The 15,217-nt window shown below is 44.4% G+C and overlaps 1 protein-coding gene across 2 annotated transcripts in view; it reads right to left on the reverse strand.

Annotated features, from left to right (window-relative positions):
• Positions 1–14,160, reverse strand: part of LOC121630907 (neuronal PAS domain-containing protein 3) — a 378,679-nt gene extending 364,519 nt beyond the window's left edge. The window contains exon 1 of one of the 2 annotated variants that reach the window (XM_041971452.1): positions 13,318–14,160. In XM_041971452.1, the coding sequence (XP_041827386.1) occupies positions 13,318–13,517 (200 nt within the window). In that variant the 5' untranslated portion in view covers positions 13,518–14,160. Of the gene's footprint in view, positions 1–9,919; positions 10,272–13,317 lie in introns of those variants that run through there. The other variant, XM_041971453.1, reaches the window with a different exon arrangement.
• Between the last annotated feature and the right edge of the window lie 1,057 nt (positions 14,161–15,217).

Raw genomic sequence — 15,217 nt, forward strand, 5'->3', positions numbered from 1 at the left:
CTTCTTTCTTCTTTCTTTCTTTCTTTCTTTCTTTCTTTCTTTCAGCTGTTTCCTCACATCAGGATCTAGCCATCCTCAAATACTCACAGCTCCACAAAAACCATTAAACCACCAGCTTGCTGCCAAACCTCAGCCCAGCCTCACACTCTGTCCTGGGCTTTGTGTCTCCGTCTCTGGCCCTTCAGGCTGGTGTAACGGGACATTTTTCTGATCTCTTGCCTGTGGGGAGGAAAGGCAGAGGGAAGGAGGGAGGGGTGTTTTGGAAACAAAGCTAACTTTGTGGTTTTTATGTTGTTTCTGAAAGATTGCCAACACTGTCACCACCACAGTTTTCTTGCTGAATCTGAATCTGCCCTCTGCTAGTTTTTCATTTTGAAGCAAATCATCAAAGTCAAGCGCGTGTTGATTATACTTATTTCAGATTTTTTCATGGTACGGTAAATTTGGAGGAATTTCTCCCTCAGATTATGACAGGGGCGACGTTCATCCAGTCTCCATGCTGTCTCTTAGAGGACGGGTACATGTGGAGGAAAACACCGTCTGCAAGACTTTTACAGCAGAGTCATGATGAGAAAAGGAGACAGGGGTCAGAAAGAAACATCTCTCCTCTTTGGAGAAAAAGAAAAAGTTCTGCGTGGTAGCTACAGACATAGGTTTGGTTGAAGGTGAAGGATTTAGAAGTTTGGTGGAATTTATGGTTGAAGAATGGAAGAAGAAAACCACAGATGCTCTACAGGAAGAAGGTCTTCTTCTCACGTAGTGTTTGAGACCTTCAGAAAAATTGGAATGAGCTCATGGAAATCCTTCTGCTTCTCCAGTGAGTGAAGGACATGTCTGGTAAATCTGCCTCTACCAGGCCTGGCCAGCTGGGTGGCTGCGACTTGCCGGAGGGATTATACCTCCTGGCCTGGGACCAGCTGCTGGTCTCGCAGTACGGGCCAGGGGAGGCTGCCAGGAATTAGAGGCCTGGATATCTCTACACCCACTGTTGCTAACACTACCCGGAAACAAACTAAGCAGCCCACAGAATGGAATGATGAATGGATACTTGAGTCACTGATTTATCCTCTGAAAGGGTAGAAAGGGAGCGGATCTTTGGAAACGGCCTGTCAAACAAGCACAGTTATCATCACAACCTTCCAAAGCAGCCATCTTAACTTCTTCTGTTCAAAATATTCTGTTTACACTCAGATAAACACAGCTGCAGGTGCTCAGAAGGAAGAGCAATCATCTGCTGGTCCAAACATTAGTTTCTCCTCGGCTTCCCCAGCACACAGCCTGGTCCTGGTGCCAGACCCTGAACCCCACTCTGCTTCAACAGCCCACAGCCAGACCCTGAACCCCACTCTGCTTCAACAGCCCACAGCCAGACCCTGAACCCCACTCTGCTTCAACAGCCCACAGCCTGACCCTGAACCCCACTCTGCTTCAACAGCCCACAGCCAGACCCTGAACCCCACTCTGCTTCAACAGCCCACAGCCTGACCCTGAACCCCACTCTGCTTCAACAGCCCACAGCCTGACCCTGAACCCCACTCTGCTTTAACAGCTCACAGCCTGACCCTGAACCCCACTCTGCTTCAACAGCCCACAGCCTGACCCTGAACCCCACTCTGCTTTAACAGCCCACAGCCTGACCCTGAACCCCACTCTGCTTCAACAGCCCACAGCCAGACCCTGAACCCCACTCTGCTTTAACAGCCCACAGCCAGACCCTGAACCCCACTCTGCTTTAACACATTTGTATTAATTTGTATTTTTAAACCAAAGAGCATTTAAAACTGTTTGACCCACACAGATAAAGGACTGGTAATTATTTGATTGATGGACAGAAAAAGAGTCGCAGATAAAAACTGGTTATTTTTCCAAGTCACTTATCAGATAAAATGTGAAAATCATGCAGTCCAGCTGTAAATGGAACACATCTATAAAGCATTTTTCCAGCCTTGTTGGCCACTGAGTGCTTTTCAAGCCACGTTCACGCACACACACACACACACAAACACACACGCAGTCTGGCTTTGGGCAATCAGGCAGGTGTTCCCACCTGCCTGCCTCCTCTGGGGCAGTTAACCGAGCTCTCCTGCAGGGCTCTAAGAGGCTCTTATCCAGCCTGCGGATGAGCTGGAGTCATTCTGAGCGTTGTTCGTTGGTGAGAGCCAATCAGATCAATGAGAGACCCCCCCCCACCACTCTTTCTCTTATCTCTCACAGTCATCCCTCTTTCTTTCTCACTCAGGCCGTTCACTGTCCACTTCTTTGCATTAATTCTCCATCTATTTACTTTCTTCCATTTTTAATAAGTTTTTTTCTCATGTCCCGTCTCGTGTCCTCTCTCACGTCCCTTTCATGTCCCGTCTCGTGTCCTCTCTCACGTCCCTTTCATGTCCCGTCTCGTGTCCTCTCTCACGTCCCTTTCATGTCCCGTCTCGTGTCCTCTCTCACGTTCCTTTTCTCATGTCCCGTCTCGTGTCCTCTCTCACGTCCCTTTCATGTCCCGTCTCGTGTCCTCTCTCACGTTCCTTTTCTCATGTCCCGTCTCGTGTCCTCTCTTACGTCCCTTTCATGTCCCGTCTCGTGTCCTCTCTCACGTCCCTTTCATGTCCCGTCTCGTGTCCTCTCTCACGTCCCTTTCATGTCCCGTCTCGTGTCCTCTCTCACGTTCCTTTTCTCATGTCCCGTCTCGTGTCCTCTCTCACGTCCCTTTCATGTCCCGTCTCGTGTACTCTCTCACGTTCCTTTTATTGCCCGTCTCGTGTCCTCTCTCACGTTCCTTTTCTCATGTCCCGTCTCGTGTCCTCTCTCACGTCCCTTTCATGTCCCGTCTCGTGTCCTCTCTCACGTTCCTTTTCTCATGTCCCGTCTTGTGTCCTCTCTTACGTCCCTTTCATGTCCCGTCTCGTGTCCTCTCTCACGTCCCTTTCATGTCCCGTCTCGTGTCCTCTCTCACGTCCCTTTCATGTCCCGTCTCGTGTCCTCTCTCACGTCCCTTTCATGTCCCGTCTCATGTCCTCTCTCACGTCCCTTTCATGTCCCGTCTCGTGTCCTCTCTCACGTTCCTTTTCTCATGTCCCGTCTCGTGTCCTCTCTCACGTCCCTTTCATGTCCCGTCTCGTGTCCTCTCTCACGTTCCTTTCATGTCCCGTCTCGTGTCCTCTCTCACGTCCCTTTCATGTCCCGTCTCGTGTCCTCTCTCACGTTCCTTTTCTCATGTCCCGTCTCGTGTCCTCTCTCACGTCCCTTTCATGTCCCGTCTCGTGTACTCTCTCACGTTCCTTTTATTGCCCGTCTCGTGTCCTCTCTCACGTTCCTTTTCTCATGTCCCGTCTCGTGTCCTCTCTCACGTCCCTTTCATGTCCCGTCTCGTGTCCTCTCTCACGTTCCTTTTCTCATGTCCCGTCTCGTGTCCTCTCTTACGTCCCTTTCATGTCCCGTCTCGTGTCCTCTCTCACGTCCCTTTCATGTCCCGTCTCGTGTCCTCTCTCACGCCCTTTCATGTCCCGTCTCGTGTCCTCTCTTACGTCCCTTTCATGTCCCGTCTCGTGTCCTCTCTCACGTCCCTTTCATGTCCCGTCTCGTGTCCTCTCTCACGTCCCTTTCATGTCCCGTCTCGTGTCCTCTCTCACGCCCTTTCATGTCCCGTCTCGTGTCCTCTCTTACGTCCCTTTCATGTCCCGTCTCGTGTCCTCTCTCACGTCCCTTTCATGTCCCGTCTCGTGTCCTCTCTCACGTCCCTTTCATGTCCCGTCTCGTGTCTTTTCTCGTGTCTTTTCTGTCTACATTTTCTGTCCTTAACCCCTTAATGTCCTTTGTTGCAAATTTGTGAGAAACCACTTTTGTCCATTTTTAAATTCTTTAATTTAATTTATATATTTATTCCTTTGTTTTTATTTACACTTATTTCTGTGGGATTTTGTATATTTTTATCTTATTTAAAATTTAACAGTATTTTATTTTTGTTGTTTTTTTATTATTATTATTCCTGATTTTTCATCAAATTTCATCGTTGTTATGTGATTGTAAATAAATGTAAGCGTTAAGGGTTTAATGTTTGGGATGACTGTAGCATCTTGTCTTTAATCTTCCATTTTACTTTTTTTTTTTTTTGTCTGATTCATGTTTGCATTCCATAATATAAAAGTTTTGTCATACTTGGTCAAAACTAAAAAAATCATAATCATTTGTAAAATAATATAATTGTAATTTCTCACATCATTTGTTTTGACAGTCGTCTCTCTCTAATCCACCCCAAATTAAAATCAATTTCACTGTAATCCCATTATAATCCAATCAAATGAAACTCATTGTAATCCTCATTAATCCATTTTATTGTAACTGTCTTCTTACAAAGCCAATTTATAAAAAAAAAAATGTTGCCTAGTTAAAGAAGAAGAAAAAAAAAACATTAAACCTTTTCATGGTGGCCAATGGTGGAAAAGAAAAGTTCCCATTAAACAGGAAGAAAAAGCTCCAGTTAAAACCAGGAAGCACAAAAAATAAATAAAAACATAGAAATGAGTTTATGCACAGTGGAAGGACAGTTTCTACCAAATCAGATGTTTCACAACGAATGGCTGCTATGGTTTCAGTGCAAGAACACCATGTTCTGCTGAGGAACACCAGGGTCCTGGTCAAAAAGTAAACTTAGGAGACGTTAGCTTCGATATCACTGAATGCAGCCATCAGCTGCAGGGTTAACATTTACCAATATCCAGCTGTTCTCATTTCTAATTAGCTTTATTAGTCTCTTTTACATCTGCTCATCCTCTGAAAACTGTAGTTTATTATTCGTTTCCCTTCCCTACAGGTTATAATGTCCTCGTCTTTTCTCTACTTGACTGTTGCTTCAGTCCTCCTCTTCATCATCTCTCCATCATCCTCCTCTCCAGAGCTGCTGTAGTGCACTGATAGTAGAAGCACTTGTGCAGTCGGGTATGCAGTCTGTCCTCCTCCCACTCCTTTTCCTTCTACCCGCCACTTCCCCTCTCCCTCTCTACCTGGAAATTAATTTGGTCTCCTCCAGATGCCTATCAGCACTGAAATGCCCCCAGAAATAGATCCACAAACAGCAGCTCAGCCAAAATACTGTTGCTGCCTGACAGCTTTCAGAAAAAATGCTGCTAGAAGGAGAGGCAGGGGAGCAGATGGAGAGATGAACCTGTGGATGGATGGACGGACGGATAGACAAGGCTGAGTTAAATGGTAGAAGATGGGGGGAGTTGGAGGGATGGGATGCTGAATGGCATGGGACCAATGAATAGATTAGATTAGCTTTAGATTTCTAGACTTTATTCCCTAAACAAACCATCAGTTCTTAGCTGGCTCTGTTCCTTCGTGGTAGCTATGAGTGTTGGTCCACTTCTAAATCAACTTAGAGACAAAACTCCTCCTGCAGAGCAAAGATTCACTACAAAATACACTTTCCAAAGAAAAAGGAGTCTCCCACTTGATAATTCCTGCAGGGTGATGACGTTGCAGCTGCAACAAGTTATTAACCCCAACTGATGCAATAAGCAGCTTCTCTTTTCTTAAACAATCGTGAGGAAAGACACATCCGTGGTCGTAGAGAAGATGTTGTTCTGTTAGGAGGGTGAGATCATCAGCATCAAGCAGAGAAAACATCTAAACAGAAACTACTAGAACTGGGTTTAAAATTGTCCAACACCTTATTAAAAAATTAAAAGGATGGTGGGGAACCCAGTAAGAAATGTGGTCAGAAAAACATCCTGAATGATTAAGATCAGTTTTTTTTTTACCGTGTCCTGTCCAGCATGGTGGCGGCAGAATGATGGTCTGGCTGCTGTGTTGTACCGAACAAATTTGCTTTGCCAAGGAGCTTTATGGGTAAAAGGTTCCTCTTGGTAATCTAATTTTTTATTTCTTTGTTTATTTAAATATATTGTTTTATCTTATTTATTTAGAAATGTGGAATTTCTGTAATCTTGCTGGACCTGACCGGAGAGGACAGAAAAATGGACAGTAATGAACAGAAGTAAAAAAGCAAAGTAGAAAAAAGGAAGAGGAGACAAAGATCCAGCAGATAGAAGCAACGAGCTTCACTCCAACCTAACAGCAGACAAGCAGCTGCTACACCTGTACAGAAACATAACAGAGATTTTCCTACAGCGTTTAAAGGTAAACTAAGCAGACAATCATCAGGAGTTCCTAAAAATAACCAAGACAGCAACAACAACATGTATCACAACAACAACCAAAGAACCAGAAACACACACACCTGAACCAAAGCATAAACCCACTGGACACCTCAGTGCTGGGTCAGCATGCAGAGGATGAGGAATGAGGAAGATCAGAGATGAGTGTGATCCTGCAGACGTGGCCACGCCTCTACGGAGGTTAGAGGCAAACTAGGGCGGCCCAGAGACCCAACAGGCACCAACCCAAGCCACACCACCACGAAACTATGAAAGAAATTTGAAGACTCACTGTGCTGCCTTTAAAGACAAATTTGAGTCGGACAATTGTCTGCCAAGCATTTGAACAAACCAGCATGAAACTGAGACTTCCCGCTCAGCATGACTGAGTCCAAACTCCACCATTCTCATTCATAAATTCACATGTCGGCAAGAGGAACCAGGGGATGGAAGTAGCAACTCTACGCTTGGAAAACAAGCAGCTTTTTCTGTCAGTAGCAGGTAGTTTCCAAGTGTACAATTAAATCTGTTCTGAAAAGGACACCTGGAAGGCAGATACTGCATTATATCATCTGTGTGAGCAGAATCACCAGATTTCCTCAGAGAAATTTCAGAATTTCAGCCGCAGCTGGCGGGCAGGAAAGCAGAGGTGAAATCAGATAATAATTACCACACTTGACAGCCTGAATACAACTTCCTCCCATCAGGTCAGAGCTTCCTGCCTCCTCCATTCAGGACAAATGAAAGGATATAACCTTTGAGAAAAGCATGAGTGAGAGAGAAAGCTGGACAGCCACGTTGTGTAATTTCAGCTCTATACATTTGACCTCTGACCCCTCTGCCTACTTTCTGCTCTTTAACAGCACACATATGCAAATAAGCAGCTGTTAATCTGCTGCTTGGCAATGACCTGATAGCCTCTGGCTTCAGTCATAGCAAGCAGTGCATTGTACTAATTTACATGCAATATTAAACCAGAACAGATACATTGTTCACTCTGGGTTCAACAGAACTTTTGAAACATGAACAAAAATCATTTCTTCCGGCTTAATTCTAAAATGTTTTCCTCTTTTTGTAATCACTGGATGACATTATCTCAAAATATATTTTTTAACAACCTGGTGTATTTAGATGTGACAGATACAAAAAAATGTTTTATAGCTGACAGCTTTTTGTGAAGGCATTTCATTTAGAATAATTCATTCATACACCCTGTTTCTTCAGAGTCTAGAATACCTAAACACGGACTGGTCGACTTGTCGGCATCTTCATGACTCAACCTCTACAGCAGAGGAGAAAAGTGCAAAATCAGTACGACTCAGAATGCAAACGGGCCTTATTTATGGTTGTTACACCAACATTACATTCCAAGTCCAACATCTTTTAGATCAATTCAACATGAAGTCCAGATGGACCCAGGGCTCACAGACCACAGGAAAAAAGGAAAAGGTCACCATTTTAACCTTGATGTCCAGAGCAGGTCAACCACAGGACAACTGCACTCACTCAGCAAAGACCTTCACAGATAACAGACCTGCAGTTGGAGATCAGTAAATTTATTAAAATGTCATAAAAAATATATCAAACATAATTTTTTCCAACACAAAATATTAAGAACGGGGGGGGGGGGGGCATATATTTTAGCATAATTCAGGTTTCATGCAAGTGCACCTGAGTATATTTTGTGCAAATAGCAGCTACTCACTGCAGAGGTGTTGAGGCCACGCCCCCCACATGCACTGTGCATTCCTCCATCACATGCTCACATGATTCCTAGAATCCTGGACTACTGAGGCCACATATTAGAGCCTGTGGAGGCTTTGATGGATGGTGTTGGATGAGTAACATTTTACTCAATATTCAAGTTTTTCTTGTGCAATAAAGGAATTCAAACTTGATAAAGTTTTATTTACAAATAAATCTTTTGAAAAAGTTTTTCTTTGGTTATGATATAGTTTGTTTAAATTACCTCCGATTTGCAGCTACTACCCTCAACTTCCCACAGAGAGCTTCTGGAAAGATTCCTGGAAGTTCCAGCCCATTTTAAGACTGAAGCAAGAACTATTGTGTATGCTGTGGAAAACGGCAGATTCCAAATAAAAGACAATTCATGAGCCTTTAATAACTGAAATAAATCATTTAAAATAAAACATTAACTTATCAGTCTGGTTATTTGAGACGCTCACTGCTGGATAACTTTAGACCAATCTCTTCCTATCTTTTATAAAACTAAGCCCATGTGCTGAAACAGCTCTAAAAATACCGACTAATGATTTAAAACAGTTCTGTTCTTATAGCAAAAACTGTTGACCTGGAGACTGGTTTGTAAAAGAGAAAAAGACCAGATATCATCAAGAATTTTTTTTCTATATTATGAAATGTAAAAGGGAAATTGGTGCATTTTACTGTTTTGTCTCATTTTGCAATGCTAGGAAGGAGCAAAAAAGTTAAAAAAAAAAAACTTCAGAAGTCAGACACCAGTTGTACATCCTCAGTCAAAGATGGGATACACGTCAAGATGATGAATGAAATGTGCCTCTCAGAACAGAGTAGTACCGTCACTGCAGTAACAGTAACAGGAAATGATCAGATGTGAGTAAACTGAGATGAAGTGTCGCTGCAACATCACCGCACCAGCCATGTGACGGGTTGCTTCATTCCTCCAGCTGCTTCTGCACATGCAAACACAGACCTGAACCTCTCCAGACCCAGGTTAACATCTGTAATGTGGCAAAAACATACTCAGGTTTGTGCAACGGAGCATTTAGACATGAGAGTGTCTGAATGGAAGAAGAGCAACAAACTGAGCTGGAACACCTTTGTCAAATAACATCAACCTGATGTCACAAGATGCCTCATGGACAGATTAAAAGTGTACAACAGCTTCTGGCCAAACACTGCATCACCATGTTCCCTCAATCATGCAGGTTTCAACACTCCATTAAATGCTTGTTATCCAAAGAGAAACTGCTGCAGTGATGTGTTTTCAGCGGTGGAAGCAGAAATCACTCATCACTGTGGCCATCTCCAGTTCAACAGGTGAAAACAGGAAAAGCAGATTCCCCCAAAGAGAATATTTCTGCAGCATGTGTCACATCTGGAAAGAATCAGCAGGAAGGAGGTGATCTGTGCGTCGCCATCAACACCAACATGCCAATTCCACCTTCTAAAAACCTGAGCCACGGAATCACCTTTAAGGTCGTTTTCAAGTCTGGACGCTGAAACCAGTGCACGTCCTCCTGCATTAAAACTTCATCCTTTTGCGACGCAAGCGCGCGCGCACACACGCAGACACACCTTAGAGACAGGAGCGGCATGCGCTGCCCTCTGAAACACACACACATGCACACACAGCTGTCATCGATGAATGCGGCTTTTTTCCACGACGCTCGCACATCTTGCTGCTAGAAACACCAACACACCGCATTGCTTCCTTATGCACGAGCACGTGCACGTGTGGGTTCATACACGTGAACAGACAGGCACGCGAGGCGGCAGCAGTCAGAGCTGTGGTAGGCATCTGTTTCCCCGAACGGACCTGTTACCCAGCCACGCGCCTCCCTGTCTGACACACACACATACAAGCGTGCACGCACGCCTCGGGTCTCCTCTGGTAACCAGCGTTCCTCCTGACATCCTGAAACGGAACAGGCGCAAACACACCGGACTGCCGCTTCCTCCAAAGTCGGCTGAGCGCAGCTCTGAACATGCAGAAAGGGAGGAGAGAGACTGAGACTGAGAAGGAAGGAGAATTCAAACCCCGTTACCGTTCTCTCCGCGTCGGATCCTGCTGGATGCTCGGCTTGGTGGGCGCCATCTTCCTGCAACAATTATTTGATTTCTTACTTTCAGCTATTTTCTCTCCCTTCTGTCGCTCCTCCGGTTTATCTGGACGCGGAACCGCGGCGGTGCGCTGCGTCCTGACAGCAATGCGTCATGGTCGGTGTGTTAAGACAAAGCCATGTCCGTGTGTGTGAAAAGTGTGAGCGTTTGTTTTTGTGTGATTTGCGCGTGCGTGCGTCTCGTCCCTCTCGCTCTCTCTCTTTCTATCTCTCTCTCTCTCCGCTCAGGAACGTGGAAACAACGGGTGGGAGTGAAGGCAGGGACGGTGCTGCTGCAGCGGAGTGATGGGGGGGTAAAACCCGGGATGGACGCCTCTCAGATCCCGCTGTCTCTATCCTTTTCCCTACTCTCCTACTCTCTCTCCTCACGCGCACAGCTTCTGTTTTGGCACTACAGAGGAATTTCCTGCATGCGCTCCAAAGCAGAAGAAGAAGAGAAGAAGAAGAGAAGAAGAAAAGGCAAATAGGCGCGTCAAATCTTTACATTCTCGCTGCTGCTGCAGCGGCTGTTTCCAGTTCTAATCCCCGCGGTGGAGGGTCGGCGGTCAGAGTGGGATCTTTAGGAGCTAGGAGCATTTTTCTCCTGCAGAGGACAGGGAAATACACACCAAACACACACGTCTCTAATATTTTCTTCAGCACCAGTACAACAACGCCACACTGGAATCATACACACACACACACACACATATATACTCCGTGTGTTATGTTTAAACAAATAGGCATATGGGGTCGTACTTCAAATTAAATGTATCATAATGAGAAAAACAAGAATAAATCTGCATCTTCACACTTTCTCCTTTCCACAAACACATCACTGCAAATTTCTTAAAATCCCCAAACTAACTTTTATCCTGTTGCATTACAGCTTTGTGGTGTTTTTGTGTGGATCAGAACCTCCTTGAATGCATGGCTCTCTAAAGAGCAAAACACCATGAGAATATCCTGCTCACTTTTTATATTTTAGGTCACTAAAATATATTTCCCCTCCAGGCACTGATGTTTGCAGTCAGCAATGGCTCATTATCCTCCAACAGAGGCAGCCGCCCGCTTCCTCTTTCTTTCTTTCTTTTTTCTTTATCATTCATTGAAATTCCCTCTTTTTAATGTATAATTCATTGTAACCTAATCGGTGTGCTGTGTGATTAACCCCCAGGCTGCAGCCCTGGAAGCTGGAAACCCTCCCTCTCTATACAAATGACCTGTCAAGGTCAAAGGCATGCTGGGTATTCTCCACATAAACACGGCGTTACAGGCGCTGTGGTGGTGGAAAATAAAGACTGGAGAGGGAAAGCATAACCTCCAGTCGGTGATCATGAGGCGCCGAACAGCCAGCGATCAACACGTGCACTAACATTTTCAGAAAAGCTGCAACATGTGATCAGCCTGTTCCTGTTTGCTTAAGTCTGAAGAGCAGAAAGATGAATCCTTTAAATAAACAGCTCATTTGCTGCCTCATCTTTGCCAGTTTGATTTGTGCTTCAGTACTTAATTCAAGCAAAGATGGGATTTGCTTTTTGATCCTGTGACAGTTCAAACCTGAAAGGTCACAGATTTAACCCCAGACCATCTCTCTGATGGGTTTGTGAAGCACAAATTAAATCTGAGTGTTTTTTTTTACTTTTTATTTGTGTGTGATTTTATTTGCCTTTAAACCAAATCTATTCTTTTTTATTTCTCTTTAAAGTGAGAGGAGTCATAAAACCAGGTTTTTGTGAAAGAAGCGTCTCTACGAGGTTGGGTTGGCTCCTTCTCTCTACACCTCAGCTCTGCTTATTGAGATCAGTCAAACAGAGACGACGTGGATAATGGAGCGTGATGTATAAACATATTAGCTCCCAGCTGTTTGTTGGGGAAAACATTATGGATGGAGCCAGGGAAGATGGGCAGCCTGACACTAGCTGGGTGAAGATGCTAGAAACCTCCACCCAGATAGGAAAAAGCTGTTTGCCTGGAAGTCAACTCTCAGAGAAGTTTGTTTGGCTCTGTAAATCCAGCTGTCCATTCCCGGGATGTGATTAGGGGTCCTCAAAGGGTCCTTGATCATTCTAACTGCTCCCCCGCTTCCAGATGATGACAGAGTTAAATTCCTGCAGGACAAATGATCCCAGAAGGTGTCAGATCTCTTCAGTAATCCCTCCTGCTCACATCCAAACATACCCAAAATCCTCCCCACGGTTGTCTGGGACCTGTGTGTGGACGGATGCTTTGCCTTAGATAACAATTCAGCCGTTTTTCACATGGCATTGGTTGCTTAGAGGGCTGAGACGCTCTCAGTGCACTCGGAGAGGCCCCTGCTGTGATTTATGTCCTGTTTGCTCCCAACAGCGTATAGACTTTACACACACAGCTCCACTCCATACCACAAACAGCTTTCGGAGTAATAAGACAAAAGTATGTGTTTACTGGGGAAAAAAACTCATTTAGTGGCTGGAAGCGACGTGATTTAGGTCCAGAGTGAAGGGCAAATGAGGGAATAAAAGAACGACTGATGAAGTGAATTATCACTATAAAGAAAACGGTCAGACTTTGACTTCAAGTCTGATGCCCAACTGGAAAATACTCAACACAATTCTTTATTTCTACTGATGTAGCTCTGTCTTCTATTTGGGAAACAGTCGAACGTCATCCTGGTTTTACACACAGAATTACCTGCAGTTCAGCTCTCCAGTTAAACCTCATTCCTGGATTTCCACTAAATTTTATTCCTCTGCCGTTACTGGATAAAGGCCGTGATCGACCTTTGTTCACAAACAGCAAACACAAAAATTATTCTTAAAAAACTGTGGGGCCGACAGTCTGATCAAGTCACAATATTCTGCTTTTCTTGTCAGATTTAAATGAAAATTGGAAAATAATTTAATTAAAAGCAAAATGAAAAATTTTGGGGGTGATTTGGAGCTTAGGGAAAAAATAAACTCAACATCCAGTTTTACACATGAAACTGAAAGGTGGACTTTCTAAATGTTTTATATAAAATATACATTTTATATAAAAATATCTAACACGAGTCTTCTTGTATCACGTTAGAATAAGGTCTTTGTTTGCATGTCCACAGAGTTAAATATGCCCAATTGTTCCTCAATATCAAATCGTTCTAACAGAGAAACTGATTTTTTTATTTTTATATTTTTATAGATTTGAGGAAGACAAGTGTAAATTTTGCAGCTAAATTGGCTTCGAAAGGGGACAGAAAATTTCCCTGAAAGCCTTTCTTAGTTTCTAGTATTTATGATGGGAATCTGAACTTTTTACCAATAATTTGGCTGATTTAAACTAAATTATACTAATACTGTTACAGGTCCACATTCCTCATGACATACCTTTGTTGGTAGGCGGTTATTCCCTGCACGCTCTGCGGGGTCCCGTTAGTGGCTCCGGGTACCGGGACTGGCACCCGACCCACCGGGGGTCCGGTCACCATCCCTCCACCTGAGCTACCGCCTCCTCCACCTCCAGCTCCGGGTCCTCCAGCGCTTGAGGCCGTCACCTGGACGCTGAAATCCGGGAAGATCCTGATCATTGTTCCTTCTGCCTCCGGTGCGCTCCCGCTCCTGGTTTCTGGGTTCACTATGATTAAGCGAGTTCTTGATTCGGAAGTTGAGTTGAAACTGTAAGCCTTTTATTTGATTTTATCCTTTTTTTCTTGGTAACTAACCTTTGGATCTAACTCTGAAGTGAATCCGGATCATGGTCCTGGTGCGCAAATAATCACAAATAAATAATTTGCTGAGATTAGTGGGTTTACAACATCAAGTATAAACAGAAAATATTGTAGACACTTAAAAAAATTCTCCTTCTTTTTCCCCTCTTTATTCTTCCAAGATAACACCTCTGCTCCAGATCATGGTCCCGGTTTCTGCGGCGCGCGCCGTGTTCCCCGTCTCTTCTAGTCAACAACTAATCAGTGGTTCTATGAGACTATTTCACCGTTAAAAGCAGACGGACGGTGGGTTCAGTGCTGCTCTCAGCCGTTGCAGGAGCTCCTCTTTTACGCAGACGCCGCCGCCGATTCTCCCTTCGAGACGGGCATCCCGTCCCCGGCTTTCCTACGAACAGTGTCCTCCGGTTGTTCAGTAAAAGTGTGTGAAGAGGAAACCCGAAGGAGAGAGTCAGTCAGTCCAGCACGCAGCTTTGAGCAGCACGAGCTCGGCTGTGACAGTGGTACCACGCAGTGATACAGCGCTCAGCAGCGGCAGCGCTCAAGTGTGTGTCGGTATGTCGGCAAGCGGCTGCGTGTGCGTGTGTCCTGTCCTCTGCGCTCCACACGCAGACGAAGAAAGAGAGGGAGAGAGAGAGAGAGAGAGAGAGAGGTGGGATGTTTGCTCGGTGGGAGAACGTTTCATCTGGCTTCACGTGGAAAAACGCAGCTGTAAACTGGACTTTTACTTCCAACTAAGTCCAGTCGATAAAGAAAGCGAATTTGATACTGCAAACAAATTTACGTGGCAATGTAGGAAAACTAATAATGATTTTATCTCACTCGAAAACAGCAAAAAAAAAAAAAAAAAAAAAAAAAAAGTATTGACAGTAAGGAGTCGACAAGAAAAACTTTGATACACGACAGAAGTCTGACACCACTTCTATCCCAGATGATGCAGCTACTTAATCAAAGTGTAAAATTGTGATGAAATAAGTGGGAATGCGGGACTTCCATGTTGTGTTTGTGTCAGCTTAATTTGAAGATAGAAAGAAGCGGCTTCTGTGCCACAAGGACGCAAAAACCCCTGATCCTTTAGGGCAAATGACGCTTTTCATCAGCTTTGTTGTGAGACAGTCCGTCGCGTATTTTCTGTCTCATCCGAGTTCAGCGCTGAGCCGATCTTCTCTGCGCTCGCAACAGCGGCGTGTGTGTGATCAGACTCCGAAAAAAGTCGCAGTCACAGGGACCCCACTGAGACTGTCTCCTCCCCTTTCTCTCTCTCCCACTCATTTCTCAACCTCAACCCTTTCAGCTGGTTATCGTTTTATTTGCTGGTTGTTCTGTTGGACTGAAGCATTATCACAGCGCCTTCTGCAAAAAAAAAAAAAAAAAAAAAAAGTTAAACCTGAACATTTTTCATAAAAACTATAGGCTCTGTGTAAAATATAAATAAACTATTCAATGATTTGTAAATCTCATCAGGTCATATTTTATTCCCAGTGGAAGATAAACAACATGTCAGATGATGAAACTGAAAATTTCACCATGGGACAGAAAATATGAGCTGAATCTGATGCAGC

This window comes from Melanotaenia boesemani, chromosome 20, assembly GCF_017639745.1.
Source record: "Melanotaenia boesemani isolate fMelBoe1 chromosome 20, fMelBoe1.pri, whole genome shotgun sequence".
Classification (NCBI taxonomy): Eukaryota; Metazoa; Chordata; class Actinopteri; order Atheriniformes; family Melanotaeniidae; genus Melanotaenia; species Melanotaenia boesemani.